We start from the raw sequence: 25,751 nt of genomic DNA on the forward strand, positions 1-25,751 counted from the left end.
ACCACATGTGAAGGATCCATCCCTGAAACATGAACTGTGCTTTTCAGTACGTGTTGATGCTTCATTGGGAAAAGAAAATGCTGAAGTTTTAATGGCAGATGAAGACATCCATCAAGTTCTATGAGAAAGAAGCATTCAAGGATGCTGAGAGATCCCACAGGTATGAGAAGGGCATGGCGATAGTGAAGATGTCTGGCTATACCTGAGGGTAGGTGCCAGAATTGGCAATATTTGAGATGAGTGAACCTGAGGAATAGCAACATGGCAAAGAAAGACAGAATTCCTTGGGTTTTTGGGTACTGATTGGAGAAGGTTCCAGGGTTCTATTAAAGGTTCCAGGATGGATTTTCAGGTCTAGATGTACTGGGAAGCCAGGTACTTTGAGTTGAATGGTGCCTGTTAATTCATTTCTAGTGTCGGCATATCTCAAAGTAAGGACCCCATTTAATTTTTGCAATTAGAAGTAGTTTAATTTCGATGTTGGTGAGTTGTGAAATATTATGGTGCTCCAAGTTGCACCACACCTCTCATTCTGCCTCCAGTTCCAGTCACCAACAAATTAGATATTTAAAAACTGGAAACCGGGCAGAGGAGAGCTGAGCTCCACTCTAAGGGATTTGAGTCAGCACCCTCAACCTAGCAATGAAACTTCTGAGAGGCGACAGGCAGGGTTGGCAAGACCAGACAAAAAAGTTAACCCACAATACAACTACAAACTGTGGAAATAGAAATCAATAACAAACAGTTATAGGATTGATTAGCAGGAAATTATTTCACAATGATCAATGTAAGAAATAAATCCAGCTAAAGCAGTGGAAGCCCAATCCCTGAATCGTTTATAAAAGGGGGAGACTTACTTTTCATGCGGGACGTCCCAAGATGCTTGACAGCCAATACAAATACGTACTTTTTTTTGCAACGAAGAAAACGCCCATGTACCCAATGCCAGCAGTTCGGAGTCGCTGCTGCAATGGAGGAGGTGGGCGATAATGTTAGAATCTCTGGTTGAATGAACTAAGATGTGCTCCGGAATTATCTTTGTATGATCCACATCGGCTCTCGTGGGCTTTAGGACCCAGGGGACAGTCAGGTTCGGGAGGCAAAGGGAAGTCCCTATTTGTTGGCGCTGCCATTTCTATTTAAAGAGCGCCCTGACTCAGGAAACCTGGGCTCCGTAATGACCGGGCTTCGAGAATCTCTCCGTTAAACCGGCAGTGTGAAGAGAAATAGCAGCGAGAATGGAAAACTTGGAGGCTTGCTTTCCTGCAGAAACCGCAGATAAAATTGAGCCAGAAATCTCCTTCACGCTGGAGGATGAAACGTGTGAAGGTGGAGTGTTGGAAACGGAGGAGGAGGAGGAACTTGGAGAAAGGTAATGGGATTTAGAGGGGAAACAGCTTTAGCCATGGAATAATTTGGGGCTTAATTTGCCATCGGGGCTGGTGCTGGGAAAGGTTGTAAATATGGTATCAAATGCAATTGTGTGGCGATCAAATTAATTTTGTTCAGGCTCCTCGCCTGCACTTTGGCAGTGACAGTGTTTGCACTGTTGGCTATTTAAAGTGACTATGACACCAGATACGATCGCAACTCTGCCCCTCCTACTAGCTGTCTGCTAGAACTAAAATAATTTTGCATTTAATGGAACGTCCCTCTGGAATGACACTTTGGCTGGGCAAGAATAAAAGCAAAGATGGGCTCTCTCTTCCTTGTAGTAGCGCTTTATGGGATTGGGGAAGTTGTCAAAGTAGAAGTTAGCTTAATCTGGAGTTGCCAACTGTGATCAAATGTATTCCTGGAGATTTCATCACACGGCTGGCCCCCTGGCTCCAGCCATTAGTATCCAACACATCCATCCTGGTGAGGTGTTAAATGAAGGCAAAATACTGCGGATGCTGGAATCTGAAGCAAAAACAGAAAATGCTGGAGAACCTCGGCTGGTCTGACAGCATCTGTGGAGCCAGTATTGGCTCTGTCCTCTCTCCACAGTTGCTGTCAGGCCTGAGATTTTCCAACATTTTCTGTTTTTATTGCTGATGAGATATTGCCTTTCTTCACCAATTGGGAAGTAAAAAGACTCATTACCCAGGTGAGTGATGCTTGACTGTTAGCCAAATGGCACAATGGGCAGCACGTTGGCACAGTGGTTAGCACTGCTGCCTCACAGCATCTGGGACCCAGGCCCGGGTGACTGTGTGGAGTTTGCACAATAACCCCATGCCTGTGCGGATTTCCTCCGGGTGCTCCAGTTTACTCCCACGCTCCAAAGATATGGAGGTTAGGTGGACTTAAATCGTCCCTTAGTGTCGGGGGGATTAGCAGGGTAAATACGTCGGGTTACGGGGATAGGGTCTGTGTGGGGTTGTTGTCAGTGCAGACTCAATGGGCCGAATGGCCTCCTTCTGCGCTGTGGGGATTCTATGGTTCTGTGAATCATCTCCCCAACACCAGCATTTTCTATATCAGGTAAAGAGAAATATTCAAAGAAAATGACAAAACTTTTTTTTTAATCTCCCCATGATTTTTCTCCTGGCTTGCAGACAGCAGTGTCCTGGAGATTGATCTTCCATTCCAGGCAATTCCTGGAGATTCCAGGCCAATCCTCTAGGATTGACAACTCTAGCCCACTCAAATGATGTGGTTGCATACAAGAACTGAAGCATCTGGCAATTGATTTAAATTGGAGTGTTATTCATGGTCTGATATATGACACAAATTGTTTCTTTAGCCCGTTATACTCCAGTTTCTGGTGCTGTTCTCCTTGAAGAAGAGTAGATTGAGACGGATTTGATAGAGGTATTCAAAATTATGAGGGGGCTAGGCAGAGTAGGAAAGAAACTATGGGGGAAGGAATGACAACCAAAAAACACTGATTTAAAGAGTTTGGTAAAATAATTGACGGTCACAGGAGGGAAAATAGTCTTTACACAGCAAGTGATTAGGACCTGGAATGTACTACTGGAGAGTGTGATGGAAAACAGGATTGGATAAACACTCAAAGAAGAAACATTTGCAGGTCTGTCAGGAAAAGGCAAGGGAGTGCAATTTAGTTGAGTTGCTCTTACAGAGGGCCAGCATAAGCACTTCAGGCCAAAGAGCCTCCTTCTGTGGTGTAACCATCCAATGATTCTACAAACATGCCTTTGGCAGTAATGCGAACATACAGTGTAATTAAACTGAATATATCAAATTTGACCTCAGTGCCATGACTTATTATTAACTTTACAATCCAGGGAAAAAAAGTCTCCCAAACAAAATCCACAAAGGACAGCCATGATAATGAAAGTGGGAGTTCCAGCATTTGGCACACTGGCTGCAGGTCATGGGGATAAAGATAAGAGAGAAAGTGAAGATTGGAAAAATGTAATTAAAACAGGAATTGCTAGAAATGCACATCAGCGTGATCAGCGTCTATAAGTAAAAGATACACCAACAACAGGCCTGACCCTTCATCAGGATTAACCTAGTCCAGCATTTTCTGCTTTCATACTAGGTTGCTGCCAGGACTTGATGGTTTGAGTTATAAGGAGAGGCTGGATAGACTGAGACATTTTTTCCCTGGAGCGTAGGAGGCTAGGGGTAATCTTATAGAGATCTATAAAATAATGAGGGCATAGATCAGCTAGAAAGTTAACCTCTTGCCCCAAAGGTAGGGGAGTCTAAAACTAGAAGGCATAGGTTTAAGGTGAGGGAGAAGAGTTACAAAAGGATCAGAGGGGCAATTTTTTCACAGGCCGCTGAGTATCTGGAAAATGCTGCCAGAGGCAGTAATAGAGGCGGGTACAGTTTTGTCTTTAAAAAGCACTTAGACAGTTACATTGGTAAGATTGGTGTAGAACGAAATGGGCTAAACTTGGGCAATTGGGACTATCTTAGTGGTTAAAAAAAAGGGCAACATGGACAATTTGGCCGAAGGGCCTGTTTCCATCCTGTAAACCTCTATAACCCTATGGCATTCCCTGCCCTGATTCTCATAATAAGAAGTCTCACAACACCAGGTTAAAGTCCAACAGGTTTATTTGGTAGCAAAGGCCACTGGTGTTGTGAGACTTCTTACTGTGTTTACCCCAGTCCAATGCCGGCATCTCCACATCCTGATTCTTGTAGCCAGCAAGCTGAATCTTGATATCATCATACTTGTGAACAAAATTGTTCTCGCAATGGGAATGGCAGAATTTTCCCATTAGCTGTCTGCTTTTGCAAAATCCCCCCAAAATTGGTGGTGACTTGTGTTATATGTAACCGTCTTCCGTATAGTATAATTTTATTAGATAATTCCACTTACTAAAGAATAATTGCAGGACTGTTGGAAATTAAGATCAGCATGACAGTTGAGCATAAGACAAGTTAAATGACATTATTTGTGGGATTTCTTTCACAAAGCATGGTGATTGTCACATATATCTCACGTCCATTTGCCAAACGTTTCTGCTTGACTCCTTTGCAACGTTTTCCTATTAATCTGTCAGCTCCAAAACATGGGCTTCACAGGAGATTTATAGACTTTTATTTGTGTGATTGTTGGCTAAAGATTTTGTTTCTGAATGAATATCACAATGGGTTTTTGATAAGAGAGGGGATTAAGGGTTATGGGGAGAGGGCGGGAAAGTGGAACTGAGCCATGACAGATCAGCCATGATCTTATTGAATGGCGGGGCAGGCTCGAAGGGCTAGATGGCCTACTCCTGCTCCTATTTCTTATGTTCTTATGTTCTAAAATGTTTCTTGGTCCCAATATTAGTCTTTTCTTATGCATTGTTGCCTGTATACATTTCACCTGACATGTGAGTGTGTTCCGTTCGAGCTGTGCCTACAAAGCTGTCCTTCATGCCAGTTTTACTGGCTCATTGAAGAATTCAATCATTGCCACTCCATTTTACCACTCAATTTTCATCAAAGATCATATATGCTTTTTTTGCTGGATTCTTCCTTAGCTGTTTTCTATTTCAGTTGTAAACACTCTAAGGTGTGGCAGCTACTTATGCAGAGTTACTCCCTGGACTGCTAATACATAAAACCATAAGACATAGGAGCAGAATTAGGTGATTCGGCCCATCGAGTCTACTCTGCCATTCAAACATTGGCTGATATGTTTCTCAACCCCATTCACCTACCTTTTTCCTGCAACATTTGGTTCCCATTGATTCCCATCAAGAGCCTATCTATCGCTGTCTTAAATACAGTTAATGACTTGGCCTCCATAGCCTTCTGTGGCAATGAATTCCACAGATATACCATCCTCTAGCTGAAGAAATTCCTCCTCATCTCATAGAATCATAAAATCCCTATAGTGTAGGAGAAGGCCATTCGGCCCATCGAGCCTCACTGACAACAATCCCACCCAGGCCCTATCCCCATAACCCCACATATTTATCCCACCAATCCCCATGACACTAAGGGGAAATTTAGCCTGGCCCCTCAACGTAACCTGCACACCTTTGGACTGTGAGAGGAAACCGGAGCACCTGTTGGTTCTAAAGGCACCTCGGTTCTAAAGGGTTGTCCCTTTACTCCAAGGCGATGCCCTTGGTTCCTAGTCTCTCCTACTAATGGAAATATCTTCAGCATGTCCGCTCTATCCAGGCCTTTCAGTATTCTGTAAGTTTTAATGAGATCTGCACTTTAGCTTTAGAGTGCATTCATTTAAAATGTGACTGACAAAAGGGACAAATGCCGCATTATTAGTTCTTTGTTGCAATGTTAGATTTCATGGTCCAACTATTTATTACAACCAAGTGGATTGTTCATAATATGAAATTAACCAAACTTTGTGCTTCCTGTCTCTGGTCTTTGTTGCAATGGTTCCATTTGTGGTATATCCTGGAGTTGCATTTTCAGTGCAAAGTAGTTGAATTGACTAATGACACCAAGCCCAGAGTGATCCAGAAGTTGAAGCAAACAGCTCATAAAGAGAGCTCGGCAGGCTTTGCATCTGAGCTGATCAATAGCAAAGAAAGCAGAATGTGGGTGAATGGGAGTAAAAATGTAAAACAGGTGTATTCCACGCAGGGGTAGAAGATGCAAAAGGAAGAAAGGGTATTACTGCTGATTGTTCACCATATTTAAACAGTGTGAGGCAGCAGGCAAGCTGGATACCAGGCCAATGGCAAAGCACTGCAGATGCTGAAAATCTGAACAGAAAATTCTGGACATGCTCAGCAGACAAGACAAAGAAACAGAGTTAATGTATGTAATCTACTGTCCACTTTAGCAATGTGTTTGGAGATAGGAAGGGCACCGGATAGAACTGCCACCTCCCTGCCTCCACTCTGATTAAGTTTGGAAATAGGAAAACCCATGGTTAGCCATCCCAACCCATCACCTAATGACTCCTCGGGCTGCTGCTAGCATTAAACTAACTGCAGACAGGCCTATCGTCATATAGGGAGCTTGCCAAGTAAACTTGTTGTCCCTCAGGGCGGTGGGGGGTGGGGATGGTGTATATTGGAGGGAACTGGCACCAGGAAGAGGCAGCCTGTTGAGAGTCACCTGCTGCCCTTGCTGCTGACTCCCTTACACACCCTCAACCTCAAATCCCACCCCACAAAAGCCACCAACTCGCACCAGCTTTTACAAATGCACCATAGAAAGCATTCTTTCTGGTTGCAGCACAGCTTGGTATGGCTCCTGCTCTGACCGATTGCAAAAGGTCATGAATGTAGCCCAAACCAGCCTCCCATCCATTGACTCTGTCTACACTTCCCACTGCCTTGGCAAAGCAGCCAGCATAATTAAGGACCTCATGCACCTCGGACATTCTCTCTTCCACCTTCTTCCATCGGGAAAATGATACAAAAGTCTGAGGTCACGTACCAACCGACTCAAGAACAGTTTCTTCCCTGCTGCTGTCAGACTTTTGAATAGACTTACCTTGCATTAAGTTGACCTTTCTTTACACCCTAGCTGTGACTGTAACACTACATTCTGCACTCTTTCGTTTCTTTCTCTATGAATGGTGTGTTTTGTCTGTATAGTGCGCAAGAAACAATACTTTTCACTGTATGTTAATACATGTGACAATAATAAATCAAATCAAATCAAAATCATAAACTTACCTGTGGCCTAGAATGCTTAATGATTCTGGGCCTCCAGTAGATGTTGCACTGGCAGCAGCTGCTGAGCAAAAGAGCCTTCAGCCTCCGATTAGCCGGCAGCTCTGAGTAGGCAGAACCTCCAGTCCTGGGATCCTGGTCCTGGGAATAAACTCACTGGTGGCCTCTCAACTCCCTGATTGGCTTGTGGTTTAGTGGATCTTCCGCAAAGGAGGCAATGTGAGTTTCTCAGCGACCCTCCAGCTAGTAAATTTGACGCCCATTGCCCCAAGATCCTGACCAGTGTTTCAGGCTGGTGACATTGTGTCAGGTCTAGAGATTGTTACAGGTACAGAGACAGCAAACATGACAAGGAAAGAACAAAAGGATGGGTCCGAGGTAGGTTGGAAAGCAGGAAAGATTAAATGAACAGAAGAATCAACAACTTCTTTCTGAAAAAAATAGTAGCAGTGTCACAAGAAGTCAAATAACATCACACAGATGATCAGAGTCAGTGAATGTACCTTAGAATCATAGAACCCCCACAGTGCAGAAGGAGGCCATTCAGCCTGTCGAGTCTGCACTGACCACAATCTTACCCAGGCCTTATCCCCATAACTCCATTCATTTAGCTTAGCTAGTCCCCCTGATACTAAGGGGCAATTTAGCATGGTCAATCCACCTAACCCGCACATCTTTGGACTGTGGGAGGAAACCGGAGCACCTGGAGAAAAACCATGCAGACACGGGGTGAATGTACAAACTCTACACAGACAGTCATTCAAGCTGGGAATTGAGCCCGAGTCCCTGGCATTGTGAGGAAGCAGTGCCAACCACTGTACCACTGTGTTGCCCCAGATGTCACAAGACATCTACCCTCTACAGCACCAGTGTCTCACGGTTCTCAGTGAACCACACCATATTGCACACAGCAGCACTCTCTGGAACTCAGGATTCATGACTAATATCCAGATATTCCACCTTCGCAATACTGCCAGCCTCACAACCGCCTCTCACTGCCCCCAGTTATCCCACCAGCTAGAAAGCCAAAGGTAAGCCCTGGAAGCCACAACCACATTTTATAGTCACCAGGAAATTAGTTGCCTGATGTCTTGGCTTTTACTCTCGTGAGGGAGGATGCCCCACCTCCAAGATCTGCCAACAATTGTCCAATCTGAAACTCTCCTTAGGAGGGTGGCCACCTCGGGGTCTGCAGCTAGACCCCAAGGAGAATTGTCAGTGAAAGCCAGTGTTCAAGGTAAATGGGGCAGTCAGATAAGCTCCAGCGAGGCAGTGGCAGTGGGGGAGCATGGGGATGCTGGGGCAGATGGCCATCTGGAGACCAGGGATGGGAGGAGGTGGGTGTTTTAAACAAGAGCAGATCTTTCCGTGGAGATGGAACAAAGGGTGCCTGAACAGAGGGGTTTCTGCTAAACTGGCAGCTAGGTTTGTGCGTTGAGCATTTCCTGTAGCTGGCAAAATGATGCAGTTGATGGAAAGAGGCCCTGATGTGGCCATTAATTGGCCCATAAGCGGTTGGGCTGCCCGACACCTACACTGCTTCTGGTAAAGTACTGGCAGGTAGGTGACCAACCACCATACCTCGTTTTATGGATCCCCTTCCCCTACCTGCCAGCCCACCTCTGAGGATTGGGGAGGGGGGGACGGCGTGGGGGATGAGGGAGAGTAAAACTCAGGCCAGTAAAATAGAGCAGAACGTAACTGGCAGGGGACAGGAGCGCCTGCAACTCCTGAACTTAGAGAGGAACTGACTCTTCACAACATGAGCTAACAACAGGCTGTGACAGAACCTGTGCCATCCAACATTGTTCAGAACTGCATGATAGTATGCTCCTTCTCAACTTCCAACATACTGCTCATCCTGTTATCTGGCATGATGAGCAAGTGGCTGATGGTGTGACCATGCACCTCTTGCTTTCCACATCACCTCCTTTTACCCCACACTCATCTTCTTCTGATTTCCTGTTTTTAGACACTCAGGAAGTGCCATCTGTCCAGGGAGAAAGTGAGACAGTAACAGTACGTCACCGATGAAGAGACCATGTCACTTGATCTGACATTTACAGTCACCAATACAGATAGGTCACTGCACTTACCTTGAAGGCTAGGCTAGAGTTGTGGTGAGTCAGCTGGGTGCAATATGGTGCAGCCAAACAGAAGTAAGGGATATGCCAACTCACCAAGGGCAAGATTGCAGGCAGCTCTTGCTACAGGTGAAAGAAATCAAGGTGTTGATTGGGCAGCATGTAGGCAAGCACTGATGGGGAGGCACAAAGAGCTGATGGGTAATTGACTGGCCTGCTGGACAGCCTCCTGTCACCTCAAAGGAACATGGAGGAGCCCTAGCTCCATGTTAGCAGAGGTTACAATGCAGAGCTTGCCCTTGCCAGTCTCTGCTGTATCTCCATGTCATGTTGCAGACCCAGTGACAACGCCACTGCTGCCCCCTCTTCTGATGCAGCCTTTGTGTGTGCAATTGGTGAGGCCGCAGCTGGAGTACTGTGTGCAGTTTTGGGCGCCGCACCTGCGCAAAGATATTTTGGCCCTGGAGGGAGTGCAGAGGAGGTTTACTAGGCTGATACCGGAGTTGAGGGGATTGAGCTATGAGGAGAGGCTGAATAAACTAGGCTTGTACTCGTTAGAGTTTAGAAGAATGAGGGGAGATCTCATTGAGACGTATAAGATGATGAATGGGATGGATAGGATAGAGGTGGAGAGACTCTTCCCGCTCAAAAAAGACAGTAGGACTAGGGGGCACAGCCTCAAGATAAAGGGGAGGCGGTTTAGAACGGAGTTGAGGAGGAACTTCTTCACTCAAAGGGTGGTGAATCTCTGGAATTCTCTGCCCGTTGAAGTGGTGGAGGCTGCCTCGCTAAATATTTTTAAGAAGCGGGTTGATGGGTTCTTGATAAGAGAGGGGATTAAGGGTTATGGGGAGAGGGCGGGAAAGTGGAACTGAGCCACAACAGATCAGCCATGATCTTATTGAATGGCGGGGCAGGCTCGAAGGGCTAGATGGCCTACTCCTGCTCCTATTTCTTATGTTCTTATGTTCTTATGTAAGACCATGTATCCCTCTGGCCTCCCTGTGAGGATGCTGCAGCCCTTGCTGGAAAACTCAGGAGTCACCACGACACCTCCAAAAACACTTCAGAGGATGTCTCGAGACTTTACAACAGCATAAGTTCTTCTAAGTTACTTCAACTGTAATCAGAGAACCTGGTACTTTACGGAACACCAGAGCAGCATCCATCTTGCAGCTTAGCACTTGTTGCTGAGTGATGCACAAATTTGCTGCTTGAATCTACATGATCCAAACTAAGTATCCTGCTGTTGATCAGCCAGTAGTGTTCTGAGATTGTGTGTTCTCTCATGAAGAGATCTAGAGACTTGTATGGTTGAGCAGTAACTGCTTATTGATAACACATAACTATATATGTACTTGAAGATACAGTTCTGTCTAGGTGCTATCTTCATGCTGGTGTCTACCTGACTCAGCATCACGCTTTACTATTCCCAGTTGACTCTCTACATTGTAATGTGGGTGACTGTTTCCCCAGTGCCACATTAACCCTTACAGTTACGAACACCTTCAGGCTACAGGTTATGGGGTTATGAGGGTAGGCCTGGGTGGGATTGTGGTCGGTACCGACTCAATGGGCCGAATGGATTTTATGATTCTATGGACAGCGTGAGGTCAGGAGGGAGCTCCCACACAGCATTCTGTCAGCCCTCTCTGATCCCTTTATGGAAGCTCTTCTCAGGAGGGCATACATACCATGCATGCTGTGCTGGAAATTCCTGGCGGCATGGTGCGTTCCTGCAAAATGATGTTAGGCCCATATAGGCTCTATGGAGATTAAAATTCATGCCCATTATCTCCAAACATTTCAGAAAAGCAGGTCACAAAGGCATGAGTTCAGAGTTGTGTGGGGCAAATTTGGAACAGATGTCGGAACATATTTCTTTACACCCAGGATGATCAGCAATGGGAATGGATTATTAATCCCAATGTCATCGCTCTTGAAAAGTTAATTAGCATTGCAAAATATGAGTATGAGAGATCATTGCAAAGGGGGAACTGAGAAAAGCCATTTAACTCATTCAGCTTTTCAAAATGATGCATTCAAGGGATATAGGTGTTCCTGGCAAGGGTCATATTTATTCCTTACTCCATCCAGAATATTGTAAATTCTTCTTTCTCACCTCTATCTTGATGGTAGATCCTCTCTCTACTTGAAGGAACCTGAATTTTATTTCTCTATTTCCTCTGAAAAATAGAAAATAAAACACTGATGTTAAATCCCTATAATTTTCACTTCCTCCTTCTCAACAGATATTGATCCAGGTCCCATTGAAAGATTGATTTAAAAACAAATTGAACATTCTACTTCAGATAAAATATAGATGTTATTAAAATAGGGTTTTAGGAAAAATGGCCAGAATGGTTTCAGTCGTCTAAGTTGTGAAGAAATATCTATAAAACGAAGTTTTTTTTTAATCTTTTCAAAACTTAGTTAAAGTTAAGTTTAAGTTTATTTATTAGTGTTACAAGTAGGCTTACATTAACTCTGCAATGAAGTTAAACTGAAAATTCCCTAGTCCCCACATTCCGGTGCCTGTTCAACTACATTGAGGGAGAATTTAGCATGGCCAATGCACCTAGCCAGTACATCTTTCAGACTGTGGGAGGAAACCGGAGCACCTGGAGGAAACCCATGCAAACACAGTTAGAATGTGCAGACTCCACAAAGACAGTGACCCAAACTGGGAATCGAATTAGGGTTCCTGGTGCTGTGAGGTAGCAATGCTAACCACTGTGCCAACATGCCGCTAATGTTACCATGCCACCAGATGAGGAACATTCTGCCTCCGAAGAATCCACTCACCTGATGAAGGAGCAGCGCTCCAAAAGCTTATGCTACCAAAAAAACCTGTTGGACTTTAACCTGGTGTCGTGAGACTTCTTACTATGCTCTTGTAGTCACAATATTTATATGGCTGGTCCAGTTAGTTTTTGGTCAATGATAACCCACAGCATGTTGTGGGAAGCACAATGACGAATCTCCATTAAGAAGAGGAGATAACGCACAGGATTTTCCAAACATCCTGACCAAACCATTGTGGTGTTGGTGGTGCAATGCAATAACCAGCAATAGAATCAGCTGTGGTGCCATTTCTTAGCTAAGACACCAACTCATCTTTTCAAAGTTTTCAGTATCTCTTCCAGGAGTTGCTTGTTATATAATTATAGGATAGATCAGCCATGATCTGTTTGAATGGTGAAGAAGTTCCAGGGGCTGAGCAACCTATTCCTGCTCCTAATTCATATGTTGGTGTATGTAATCTAAGTTGTTAGCTGTTCTTGAGTAATTGTTTTTAAAATGACCCTGTCATTGCCCATATTTGCCTTTGTTACCGCCTCTCATATAGAATTCATCAGTGGAGCATTGAAGCTTTCACCTGGGACTTGGTTTGCGTCCTGCACTCTTGAGCCGGAATTTTGCCTTTCCCACTGGTGGGATCTTCCGGTCCAACTCACAGCAAATCCTGCCTATGGGTTTCCTGGCATCAGAGGGTGCGTAAAATGGGTAACCCCACTGACCCCAGCAGACTGCCTCTGTCACTGTGAAACACATGGTGCAAAGCACAGAAAATCCCACCTTCGGTCTGTCCGAGTTGAAACATACAGTACCTAGCCCACATGATTCAGTTACACCCAACAGCCTTTACCCTGGTGCAGATCAATCTGCTGTCTTCACTCTACATTGCCATACCCAACTGTTCAGCAAGACTTATACATTCCTCACCTGCTGTGCATTCTCTCTAAGCTATGACAGGCACAACCATTGCTGCAGAGGTTCCACGTTCGTTATCATTTCAGCTAGTTCTAATATTTCTGATTAGCTGGAAGTGCCAAAACAATTTGACATACATGCTGCTCCTCCTATATTATCTGAAATTAACACTCCTGTAAATTCTACTATCATATGTAAGGATGCACAGATTAGAGTTATACAAAGTTGAAGCTCGGGAATCAGACACTATCTCTTATACAAACTTTTCCATTCACACCCTGTTCTTCATTTATTGCAATACATAGCCCTCCTGTTTAGTGACCTAGCAGCTTACCTAGCACATGGCTTCAAGAGGGACGTAAGATAAGTATATGAAAAGGGAGATTATAATTCTTTTCACAGAGGATAGTTTGGAGGTGAAATATGCTGTCACAAACCATTATTGAAGCAAAGATCACAAGCTATTTTAAGACTTAATTGGCTAGTAGATAAAAGAAGGGAATATTAAAGGTTATTGGCAAGTCATGTTGCAGCTTTATAGAACCTTAGTTAGGCCGCACTTGAAATATGAACTTCAATTCTGGTCGCCGCACTACCAGAAGGATGTGAAGGCTTTGAAGAGGGTACAGAAAAGATTTACCAGGATGTTGCCCGGTAGGGAGGGCATTACTATAAAGAAAGGTTGGAGAAACTTTGTTTGTTCTCATTGGAACAATGGAGATTGCGGAGAGACCTGATAGAAGTCTACAAGATTATGAGGGGCATGGGCAGAATGGATAGTCAAAAGCTTTTTCCCAGGGTGGAAGAGTCAATTACTAGGGTCATTGATTTAAGGTGCGAGGGGCAAGGTTTAAAGGGGATGTATGAGGCAAGTTTTTTGCCCAGAGGGTGGTGGTGCTTGGAACTCATTGCAGGGGGAGGTAGTGGAAGCAGATACGATAGAGAATTTTGGGGAGTGTCTTGACAGATACATGAACAGGGAATAGAGGGATATGATCCCGGGAAGGGCAGGGGTTTTGGTTCAGTCGGGCAGCATGGTTGGTGCGGGTTTGGAGGGCCATAGGGCCTGTTCTTGTGTTATAATTTCTTTGCTCTTTCATATGTTAGTTTTGGTTCTGTGTGTTAGCTGGGGTTCAATTGATAGCATTCCTGTGTCTTGAGTCACATGGTTGTGGGTTCAAGTCCTACTCCAGGGCTTAAGTACAAAATTTAGGCTAACACTCAGCTAATACTGAGAGGGTGGTTTCTTTTGGAGCAGATTTTAAACAGTCTACCTTCTCAGGTGGGTCATAGAGTCATAGAGGCTTACAGCATGCAAACAAGCCCCTCAGTCCAACTTGTCCATGCCCGCCTTTATTTTTAAACCCCTAAACTAATCCCAATTGCCTGCATTTGGCCCATATCCCTCTATACCCATCTTACCCATATAAGTGTCTAAATGCTTTTTAAAAGACAAAATTGTACCCTCTTTTACTAATACCTCTGGGAGCTTGTTCCAGACACTCACCCATGTAGGAATTCACATGGCATTATTTTGAAGATGACAGAGAAGTTTTCCCCAGTGCTGTGGCCAATATTTATCCCTCAATCTTATCAGAGAAATGGATTATCTAGTCATTATCACATTGCTGTTTCGAGGGAGGTTGCTGCAGACAAATTAGCTCCTTTGTTTCCTACATTACCACAGTGACGACAGTTCCAAAGTACTTAGTCAGCTAGAAAGCTCTTTGGAATGTCTAGTGATCATGAGAGGTGCTATATAAATGCAAATTTTATTTTAAATTGAGTACAAACCCGAGAATTGAATTAGACCAGTGAACTTGTAGAAAATACACTGTGGTCACCTAGAGGGCTGAATGGCCTATTTCTACACTGCTACATTCGGGAATACCCTAATACTTTGTTTTTACAAGGAACTGAGAAAGTAGTCTTGTAAGTATTAATTATTGCAAGTGTCAGTCTCAGGTTGGTAATAGATAGTACTTATTCCTGAGTCAGAAGCTTCTGTGTTGAAGCTCCTCTTCTTCATATAATCTAGGGGCCACATTTGGCGGGAAGGGGGTTGTGAGTGGCTGTTCGTGCCACAAGATGTGCATTGCCCCCGCCTCCCCCATAAAATACCCCCCCAGGCTGATATTTCAATGCAGTATCATCGAATAAGATGCTAAACCAAATCTCCCCTTGCAAGTAGAGTTAAAAGACCCCTATTTGAAGAATAGTGGTCTAGCCAGAATTTGGTTTGCAATCAACTTCACTAAAGTAACGACATCTTTTCTGTTTGTGGTATCTTGCAGCCACTTTTAAAGACGTTACAGCAGTGCTTTGCACTCCACTGGCTGTGAAGCATTTAGTGACAGCCTGAAGATGTGAAAAGTACTATAAAATTGCAAGTTTCTTCTGTTAATAAGCCTATGAAATTAAGTGATAGGATATATTATGTTCATATACTGGCAATGGACATTTATATGCTCAGAATTATATGACATACGTGACTTCTCCATTCTGACTGTACTAAAATTCCAACTCCAGCTATCATTCTCCAATTTCTATTTAAAGGACGTTTAGCTCATGATTTGTTTACGTAAATCAAACATACTCCATGCCTCCCCATGTGAGTGTCTTGGCTGCTACCCTGGACACTTACTTCCTCATCTCCTTTACCATCCCCCTTGACCCCTTGCAACCCTTCTGCCCATCCCCACCCACCCCATCTGGTACTATCTCCCTTCCCATTAAACAATCCATGGTGGCACAATGGCAGCAGGGAACTGAGTTCAATTCCAGCCTTCAGTGACTGTTTGTGTGGAGTTTGCACACGTTCTCTTCGTGTCTGCCTGGGTTTCCTCCGGGTGCTCCAGTTTACTCCCACAGTCCAAAGATGTGCAGGAAAAAGTGCTAAAATGTCCCTTAGTATCCAAGATGTGTGGGTAGAGGGTCTGGTGCAGACTCAATGGGCTGAATGGCCTCTTCTGCACTGTAAGGATTCAATTAAAGCCCTTCTCAAGCTGCAAATCTCAGCTGTTTCTCACACTTGCGCTTTGCTAGCGTCTCTCAAATAATTTTTGCTCCACTGTCATCTTAAGCTTAATGTTTCCTCATCACCATCGGCCTCTTTTTCCTTTTTGAGGTCTCATTGCCATCTAATTCTGCATTCTTAGCCACTCCATATGCAAGATCCTCCAGTCTAGTTCCTATAGCAACAAGACCATTCTGTCAACAGTTGCATCCTGTCAGATTGTAACAATCTGCTGCTATGGAAGCTCAGGCAGACAGCTGTCACCTTGGCTCAGTTAAAAGGAGCTTCCAGAATATCAGCCCGATCAAGCATTCTATTCTCTAGAAGTGTACTAGGAAAACTGAGGCATCGTCCCAAGAGAGAAACCTGCTGCCCTCTCTCTGGAAGACTGCATGTCTCCAGCCCAGCCAGCCACTCTGCCATCCCAGACCGCTGCAGCCCAGGTCAGGTTGGTGCCTTCCAGGCCCAGAGGTGCTCAAGGTTGTCCTCCAAGAACATCCACAGAGTGTGCTTAACGAAATCGCTACGCCCTTCTGTCTTCCAAGCTGCAGCCTTGAGGGAAGAACCTTGCAGGACAATTAGGATAGAACACTGAATGAGGGCGTATGGGCTGTTGTGCCTGTGCATCATAGAATCACAGAATCTCTACAGTGCAGAAAGTGGCCATTTGGCCCATCAAGTCTGCACCAACCACACTCCCCCCCAGCCCTATCTCCGTAATGCCACGATTTTACCCAGCTAGTCCCCCTGACACAAATGGATACGATCTGGTGGCCATTACAGAGACGTGGCTGCAGGGTGACAAGGACTGGGAGCTGAATGTACAGGGCTGTCAAGTGTTTAGGAAGGATAGGCAGGAGGGAAAAGGGGGGGGCGTAGCTCTGCTGATTAAGGATAGCATCAGGGTGGTAGCAAGGGATGATATTGGAGCCAAGGAGCAGAGGGTGGAATCGTTGTGGGTGGAGATTAGGAACAGCAAAGGGAGAAAGACGCTGGTGGGTGTCGTCTATAGGCCCCCGAATAATGATCTGGAGGTGGGGCGGGCTGTTAACGCGCAAATAAGTGCGGCGTGCAGGAATGGGACGGCCGTAGTTATGGGGGATTTCAATCTGCATATTGATTGGTCGACCCATGTTGGACGCAGGGGGCTTGAGGAAGAGTTCTTGGAATGCTGCCGGGATAGTTTCCTCGAACAGTGTGTGTTGGAGCCGACGAGGGAGCAAGCTATCTTGGATCTGGTGCTATGTAATGAGGCGGGTAGAATTAGGGACCTTGTGGTGAAGGATCCTCTTGGGGAGAGTGATCATTGTATGGTGGAGTTTCTGGTGCAGATGGAGGAGGAGAAAGTGGGTTCCCGGACACGCGTCCTCTGTTTGAATAGTGGGGAGTACGGTAGGATGAGAGAAGAATTGGCGAATGTGGACTGGGGGAGCGCGTTGGAGGGAGGGTCTGTTGAGGAGCAGTGGAGGATCTTTAAGGAGATCTTTCTTGGTGCTCAGCGGAAATTTATTCCGATGGTCAAAAAGGATAGTAGGAAGAGAGGTAATAAGCCGTGGATAACGAAGGAGGTGAAGGAAAGTGTTAAATTAAAAGCGGAGGAATTTAGAGTAGCTAAGAGTAGTGGGCGAGAAGAGGATTGGGAGAGGTTTAAATGTCAACAAAGATTGACAAAGAAGTTGCTAAAGAAGGGTAGGAGAAACTATGAAGCTGGGCTAGCGCTTAATATAAAAAAGGATAGCAAGAGTTTTTATAAATATATAAAAAGGAAGAGGCTGGCTAGGGTGAATGTTGGTCCTTTAGAGGATGAGAAAGGGGACCTAGTGGTAGGGGATGGGGAAATGGCTAAGGTATTGAATAAATTTTTTGTTTCTGTCTTCACGGAGGAGGACGTGAATAATTTGCCGGGTGTTAGCGATGGAAAGGTGGTAGGACTGGAGGGTCTTAATGACATTACTGTTACTAGAGAGGCGGTGCTCGACAGACTGCAGGGGCTGATTGTGGACAAGTCGCCAGGACCGAATGGAATGCATCCGAGGGTTCTGAAAGAAATGGCAGAGGTGATAGTGGATGCCTTGGTGGTTATTTTCTAGACGTCGCTGGATTCCGGGGAAGTGCCGGATGATTGGAAAACGGCTAATGTTACGCCGTTGTTTAAAAAGGGTGCCAGGCAAAAGGCGGGGAATTATAGGCCGGTTAGTTTAACGTCTGTGGTAGGTAAAATGTTAGAATCTGTCATTAAGGAGGAAATTGCGAGGCATCTTGAAGGGAATTGCTTGATAGAGCAGACGCAGCACGGTTTCATTAAAGGGAAGTCATGTCTGACAAATTTACTGGAGTTCTATGAGGATGTGTCTAGGGCGGTGGATAGAGGAGAGCCGGTGGATGTGGTCTTTCTAGATTTTCAGAAGGCGTTTGACAAAGTACCTCACAAGAGGTTATTGCAGAAGGTCGAGGGACATGGAGTTGGGGGTAGGGTGTTAGCGTGGATAGAGGATTGGTTGTCAAATAGGAGGCAGAGAGTGGGGGTCAACGGGTGCTATTCGGATTGGCGGATGGTGACTAGTGGAGTGCCCCAGGGGTCGGTGCTGGGGCCTCAGCTTTTTACCATTTATATAGATGATCTGGAGGAGGGAACCGAGTGTAGGGTGTCGAAATTTGCTGATGACACCAAGACTGGGGGAACGGCAAATTGTGCGGAGGGTGTGGAGAGTCTGCAGAAGGATCTAGATAGGCTGGGTGAATGGGCCAGGAAATGGCAAATGGAATTTAATGTTGGCAAGTGTGAGGTGGTCCACTTTGGTAGGAAGAGTGGTAGGAAGGACTATTACTTACGTGGCGAAAAACTGCAGCAGGCGACGGTGCAGAGGGACCTCGGGGTCCTTGTGCATGAGTCGCAAAAACCCAGCTTGCAGGTGCAGCAGGTTGTCAGGAAGGCGAATGGGATGCTGGCCTTCATAGCGAGGGGGATTGAATATAAAAGTAGGGAGGTCTTGCTGCAGCTGTATAGGGCATTGGTGAGGCCGCAGCTGGAGTACTGTGTGCAGTTTTGGGCGCCGCACCGGCGCAAAGATATTTTGGCCTTGGAGGGAGTGCAGAGGAGGTTTACTAGGCTGATACCGGAGTTGAGGGGGTTGAGCTATGAGGAGAGGCTGAATAAACTGGGCTTGTACTCGTTAGAGTTTAGAAGAATGAGGGGAGATCTCATTGAGACGTATAAGATGTTGAATGGGATGGATAGGATAGAGGTGGAGAGACTCTTCCCGCTCAAAAAAGACAGTAGGACTAGGGGGCACAGCCTCAAGATAAAAGGGGGGCATTTTAGAACAGAGTTGAGGAGGAACTTCTTCACTCAAAGGGTAGTGAATCTCTGGAATTCTCTGCCCGTTGAAGTGGTGGAGGCTACCTCGCTAAATATTTTTAAGACGCGGGTTGATGGGTTTTTGATAAGAGAGGGGATTAAGGGTTATGGGGAGAAAGCGGGAAAGTGGAACTGAGCAGCGACAGATCAGCCATGATCTTATTGAATGGCAGGGCAGGCTCGAAGGGCTAGATGGCCTACTCCTGCTCCTATTTCTTATGTTCTTACACTAAGTGGCAATTTAGTATGGCCAATCAACCTAACCCACACATCTTTGGACTGTGGGAGGAAACCAGAGCACCCGGAGGAGACCAACACGGGGAGAATGTGAAAACTCCACATAGACAGTAAGCCAAGCTGAGAATCGAACTGAGATCCTTGGCGCTGTGAGGCAGCAGTGCTAACCACTATGCCACTGTGTCACCCATGGTGAAAAAGCTATCCAATTAGTCTTTTACCATTACCATGCAAATTTTACTCATTTAAGTATTTACTCATTTAAATTATGAAAATTACTCCAGAATCTGCTTCTGCCAGCCTTTCAGGCAATGCTTTCCTGATCACGATAACTTGCTGCTAATTATTTTTTTCCTTATCTGGCTCTTTTGCCAATCACCTTAAGAAGAAATCTGCACCTTTATGGGGATCATAGTCAACGTATTCTGTCATTTGATTTGAAGCATGCTGCCGACTCATTTAACTGAGTGGCCCTCTGAAATGTATTCTGCAGCTGGTAACTCAGAGAGGGCAACTGTTGTGTGGGCTGTGCACAAATGTTCAGGTTGCTGCACAAAACCACGTGACCAAGCAACTAGAGCAAACACTGATCACTGGCAAAGCAACGAGAGATATAGCCAACTAAAGTGGTAGAGCACTATTTCCTGTAAAGGCTGAGACTATTTATTTGATAAATTTGGCTTGGAATTTGGATTAGTTATTCATAGAATCATAGCATCCCTATAGTACAGAAGAAAGCCATTTGGCCCAGTGAGTCTGCACCAACTCTCTTTGACAGGGTACCTTACCCAGGCCCTTTCCTGCACCTTATTCCCATAACAGCATACATTTACCATGGCTAATTCATGTAATCTACATATCTTTTGGACACTAAGGGACAATTCAGCATGGACAATCCACCTAACCTGCATATCTTTGGGCTGTGGGAGAAAACTGGAATAACAGGAGGAAACCCACGCAGACACGTGGAGAATGTGCAAACTCCACACAGACAGTGACCCAAAGCTGGAATTGAACCTGGGTCCTGATGAAGTGAATTAACAGTGCTAGCCACTGTGCTGCTGAGTATAGCCCTTAGAATGTATGTTTGTACTGATGTGAAGGAGAGACCCATAAGTGTGGAGTGAAGCAAGCCGATGGAGGTTTATGTGTAGCACTTGGTGAATGCAGAATGGAGATTTTGTTTTATTTGTTCATGTGTTGTGAGGGTCAATAGCAACACCAGCAATTCCTCCCCATCCCTAATTGCCCTTAAGAATGTGACGGTAAGCTCCTTCTTGAATGATTGCAGTCCAACGGTGCAGGTGCTCTTAGGGAGAGAGTTCCTGGGTTTTGAACCAGTGACTCCAATGGCAGTGCAATATAGTTCCAATCTAATGGTGTGTGACTTGGAATGGAACTTGCAATATGGTGGTGTTCTTATGCATCTGCTGACCTTCCGCCTTCTCAGTGGCAGAGGGCGCAGGTTTAAAAGGTGCTGTTGGAGGAGTAAGTTGTTGTATTCCCATCTGGTCGATAGTACACATTGCTGCCAGTGAGATGCTGGATGAGGTGGCAGTCAAATGGGCTGTTTTGTCTTAGATGATTTCAAGCTTCTTCAGTGTTATTGGAGCAGCCCTGATTCAGGCAAGTAAAGAGCCAGAATCATAGGGTCATGGAGCACACTAAGAGGCCCTTTGGCCCATTGTGTCAGTGCTGGCCATCAAACACCTATTGATTCTAATCCCATTTTCCAGTGCTTGGTCCGTAGCCTTGTATGCTATGGCATTTCAAGTGCCCATCTAAAAACTTCTTAAATGTTGTGAAGGTTTTACCACCCTTTCAGATTGCAAATTTAGGATTTCTGCCACCCTCTGGGTGAAAAAGTTTTTCTTCAAATTCCATCCAATCTCCTTAAATCTATGGCCACTTGTTATTAACCCCTCTGCTAAGGGGAAAAGATTCTATCTACCCTATCCGTGTCCTTCATAATTTTGTACACCTCAATTAGGTCCTCTCTCAGCCTTAGCGTAGAACCACAGAATCCCTACAGTGCAGAAGAAGGCCATTTTGCAATAACTTCATTGCAGTGTAAGCCTACTTGTGACACTAATAAAATGAAGAAACCTAAGGCCAGCATCAAACCCGGGTCCCCAGCGCTGTGAGGCAGCGGTGCTAACCACTCTGCTACCGTGCCATCTCTTCTAAGGAAACAACCCTAAGGAGAACAACCCTAGCCTCAACAGCCTCTCTTCATGGTTGAAAAGCTCCAGTGCAGGCAACATGCTGGTGAATCTCCTCTGCACCCTTTCTAGTGCAATCACATCCTTCCTATAGTTTGGTGATCAGAGCTGTTGAACAGTGGAATCTTGGCTCTCGTTGTAGGCCTCCTGTGCAGTTGTATATGACTTCCTAACTGGAATCGGGAACCATGTCAGGATGGGTGAATTGATAGAAATGTACAAAATTATGAAGAGATAAAATGGAGATGATCGAATTGTGTCTCTTGGTGGAGAATTCTAGGACCAGGGAACATTGATTCAAGATAAGTGGCAGCAGGTGTTGAGGAGATACAAGGAAGAATTTTCTCATGAAGAGGGGCCCTTCTCCTTATTTTTGTGGTTATGATTCATCTTTCATTCCCTCACCCTACAGTATAAATATATCCCATTTTCCTGCCTCTTAGCTTCGACAAAGGCTCAACTGGACTCGAAACGTCAGCTCATTTTTCTCTTTACAGATGCTGTCAGACCTGCTGAGATTTTCTAGCACTTTCTCTTTTGGTTTCAGACTCCAACATCCACAGTAATTTGTTTTTATTCATGCAGAGAATGATGGGTGTCTGGATATCGGTGTCCAAGTTGATTGTGGAGGCAGAAACCCTAAACTGTTTTAAAAAGACCTGGGTCTGCACCTTAAGTGTTGAAGCTACAGGGCTATGGGCCGGGTGCAGAAGGGTGGGCTTAGAAAGGGTATCTGAGTGTCCTCAGACTGACATGGACAAGTTGGGCTGAATGGTCTCCTCCTGTGCTGTAACTTTTCTGTGATTCTGTGGGATAACCCATGTCCCCAGTAGGCAGGCTTTTACCTTGGAGGCTTAATTGGAATGAAAGCGTGTGCCAATGAATAGCACAGAATGGAAGAGTTGACACATCAGGCGCTGTCCTGCATGATGTGCTGCTGTGGTGACAATTCAATTGGACGTTAATGGAATGGATTTCCAGGCTGCTGATGTGGAGCATGCAAGTAAACATGGGTGAGGTGGATGGCATGTGGCACTATAGAGACACCTGCCATGTGAGGAAAACCTTGTGGTTTCGCATTCAGTTTTTCTGTATCATTAAGGAAGGCGTTTGTTTTGTGGAGGAGCCTGGTTTTGTGAAGGGTAGGTCATGCCTCACAAACTTTATCGAGTTCTTTGAGACGGTGACCAAAGAGGTGGATAAGGGTAAGGCAGTTGACGTGGTGTATATGGATTTTAGCAAAGCGTTTGATAAGGTTCCCCATGGTAGGCTACTGCAGAAAATGCAGATGCATGGGATTGAGGGTGATTTAGCAGTTTGGATCAGGAATTGGCTAGCTGATAGAAGACAGAGAGTGGTGGTTGATGGGAAATATTCAACCTGGAGTGCAGTTACAAGTGGTGTACCGCAGGGATCCGTTTTGGGGCCACTGCCATTTGTCATTTTTATAGATGACCCAGATGAGGGTGTAGAAGGATGGGTTAGTAAATTGCTGACGACACCAAAGTCGGAGGAGTTGTAGACAGTGAGGATGGATGTTACAGTTTGCAGAGGGACATAGATAAGCTGCAGAGCTGGGTTGAGATGTGGCAAATGGAGTTTAATGTGGAAAAGTGTGAGGTGATTCACTTTGGTAAGAGTAACAGGAGTACAGAATATAGGGCTAATGGAAGGACTCTTGGTAATGTCAACGAGCAGAGAGATCTCAGTGTACATGTGCATAGACCCCTGAAAGTTGGCACCCAGGTTGATAAGGTTGTTAAGAAGGCGTACGGTTTGTTAGCTTTTATTGGTAGAGGGATTGAATTTCGGAGTCGTGAGATCATGTTGCAACTGTACAAACTCTGGAGTATTGCGTACAGTTCTGGTTGCCGTATTATAAGAAAGACGTGGAAGCATTGGAAAGGGTGCAGAGGAGGTTTACCAGGATGTTGCCTGGTATGGTGGGAAGGTCTTATGAGGAAAGGCTGAGGGACTTGAGGTTATTTTCGTTAGAGAGAAGAAGGTTAAGAGGTGACCTAATTGAGGCACACAAGACGATCAGAGGGTTGGATAGTGAGAGCCTTTTTCCTCGGATGGTGATGGCTAACACAAGGGGACATAGCTTTAAATTGAGGGGTGATAAATATAGGATGGATGTCAGAGGTAGGTTCTTTACTCAGAGGGTAGTAAGGGCGTGGAATGCCCTGCCTGCAGCAGTTGTGGACTCGCCAACTTTAAGGACGTTCAGATGGTCAGTGGATGGGCATATGGATAACATTGGAATAGTTTAGGTTAGCGGGTCATTAGATTGGTTCCACTGGTCGGTGCAACATCGAGGGCCGAAGGGCCTGTACTGCGCTGTAATGTTCTATGTTCTATGAGATGCAAAGTAGAGAAAGGTCTTGATACAATTGCATACTGTGTAATGATGCTGGTGTCAACTGTTGCGGTATGGAAGTTGTCTGTGGTGTATCGAGTAAGATGATAATGTTGACAGCTGCAGGGAGTGCTGTGTAAGCCTGGCTTCATCTGCCCTTGTGGCTGTAGTGGCTGACGTAGCTCACTAACAACCTCCTTGGTGCAGGGAAGGCGAATCGTATATTTCTCCTCAGTGAAGTTGCATGAGGAGAATTGTTTCTTGAACTCTCTGTGGAATTGGTCTCTGGTTGGGATCTCTTCCCCTCCTCCTACTCCCTCTTCTGGTGGATTATTCCCAGTGTGGTGGATAACTTGGTGTTGCCAACAAAGCTTTATACCCAGAGATCAAACTTACCAGTCCACACATGTAGACAATCAGTGAGACAAACAATAGCATTGCAAAAAACAGTCAAACCTCCCTATCCGTCAAGTCTGAATTCAGTGTGACAGAACATTGCACAATATATCTAGAAGCCTAAGAGGGGCGACCCAGCAACTAGCCTGTAAATCATAAAATCCGTAGAATCCCTACAGTGCATCAGGAGGCCATTCGGCCCATGAAGTCTGCACCAACCATAATCTTACCCAGGGCATATCCCCATAACTCCATGCATTTACCTTAGCTTGTCCTCCTAACACTAATTTAGCATGGCCAATGCACCTAACGTGCACATCTTTGGACCGTGTGAAGAAACTGGAGCACCTGGAGGAAACCCATACCAACATGGGGAGAACATGCAAACTCCACACAGACAGTGACCCAAGACAGAAATCGAACCCAGGTCCCTGGCGCTGTGAGGCAGCAGTGCTATCCACTGTGCCATCAAGCCACCCTACTGCGTGCTCCCTTTAAACATGGGTGGTGAAGTGTGGGTTAACATCCCATCGTGTTTGAGCAAGGTCAGCACATGGTATCCAGTTAGCTGGAGTTTTTCCAAAATGATTAGTGTCCATCACACAGCAGATGTCCATGCTAACCTCACATAAATGTTACTTCCTACACTAAAATATTTCTAAAGTTTAAAATTTATTTATTAGTGTCACTAAGGGTTTACATTAACACTTCAATGAAGTTATTGTGAAAATTTTGAACAGTATTAATTGTATCTTTTTTCAGAAAATGTTTATTGTCTATTCAAGTGACAAATTCATAACAATTCACATTATACAAGCAAGTGTATTAAAAAGAAAAGCTTGCATTGATAGTGTTTTTCACATCCACCAGAGATCTCCAAGTGCTTCACCAGCCAGTGAAATACTCTGTTTTTGAGGTGTATTCACTGTCGTAGTTTAGGCGGTGGGGTAGCCATCTTGGTGCACAGCAATATGGTAATAGGCAATATGACCAGAAAATCTGTTGTTTGGGATATTGGTTGAAGGACAAACATTGAGCAGGACACCTGGGATAATCCCCCTAAGCTATTCTTCTAAATAGTGTCATGGGGATCTTTAATATCCACTCAAAGAGGCAGTTGGGCCTCCAGCTTAATGCCTCACCTGAAAGACATGCCTCTGACAGTGCAGCACCCCTCAGTACTGCACTGCCCTGAAATGGAACCTGATGCCAGAATCTTAAGGGGAGAGTTCCATTCACAGGAACCACAACTGACATTTTTACTCAGATATTTATAACCTTTTTTAACATGCCTTACCTTTGGACATGTGGAT

At 45.1% G+C, this 25,751-nt stretch overlaps 1 protein-coding gene across 1 annotated transcript in view; it reads left to right on the forward strand.

Moving 5' to 3' along the window:
• Nucleotides 1–967: 967 nt before the first annotated feature.
• LOC145343249 (cardiomyopathy-associated protein 5-like) overlaps nucleotides 968–25,751 on the forward strand; it is an 80,033-nt gene continuing 55,249 nt past the window's right edge. Inside the window, exon 1 of the mRNA XM_080189348.1 lies at nucleotides 968–1,372. Within this exon, the coding sequence (XP_080045474.1) occupies nucleotides 1,239–1,372 (134 nt within the window). The 5' untranslated portion in view covers nucleotides 968–1,238. The remainder of the gene's footprint in view (nucleotides 1,373–25,751) is intronic.

Source organism: Carcharhinus amblyrhynchos, chromosome 5 (assembly GCF_965287045.1).
Source record: "Carcharhinus amblyrhynchos chromosome 5, sCarAmb.v2.hapA, whole genome shotgun sequence".
In the NCBI taxonomy this organism is placed as follows: domain Eukaryota; kingdom Metazoa; phylum Chordata; class Chondrichthyes; order Carcharhiniformes; family Carcharhinidae; genus Carcharhinus; species Carcharhinus amblyrhynchos.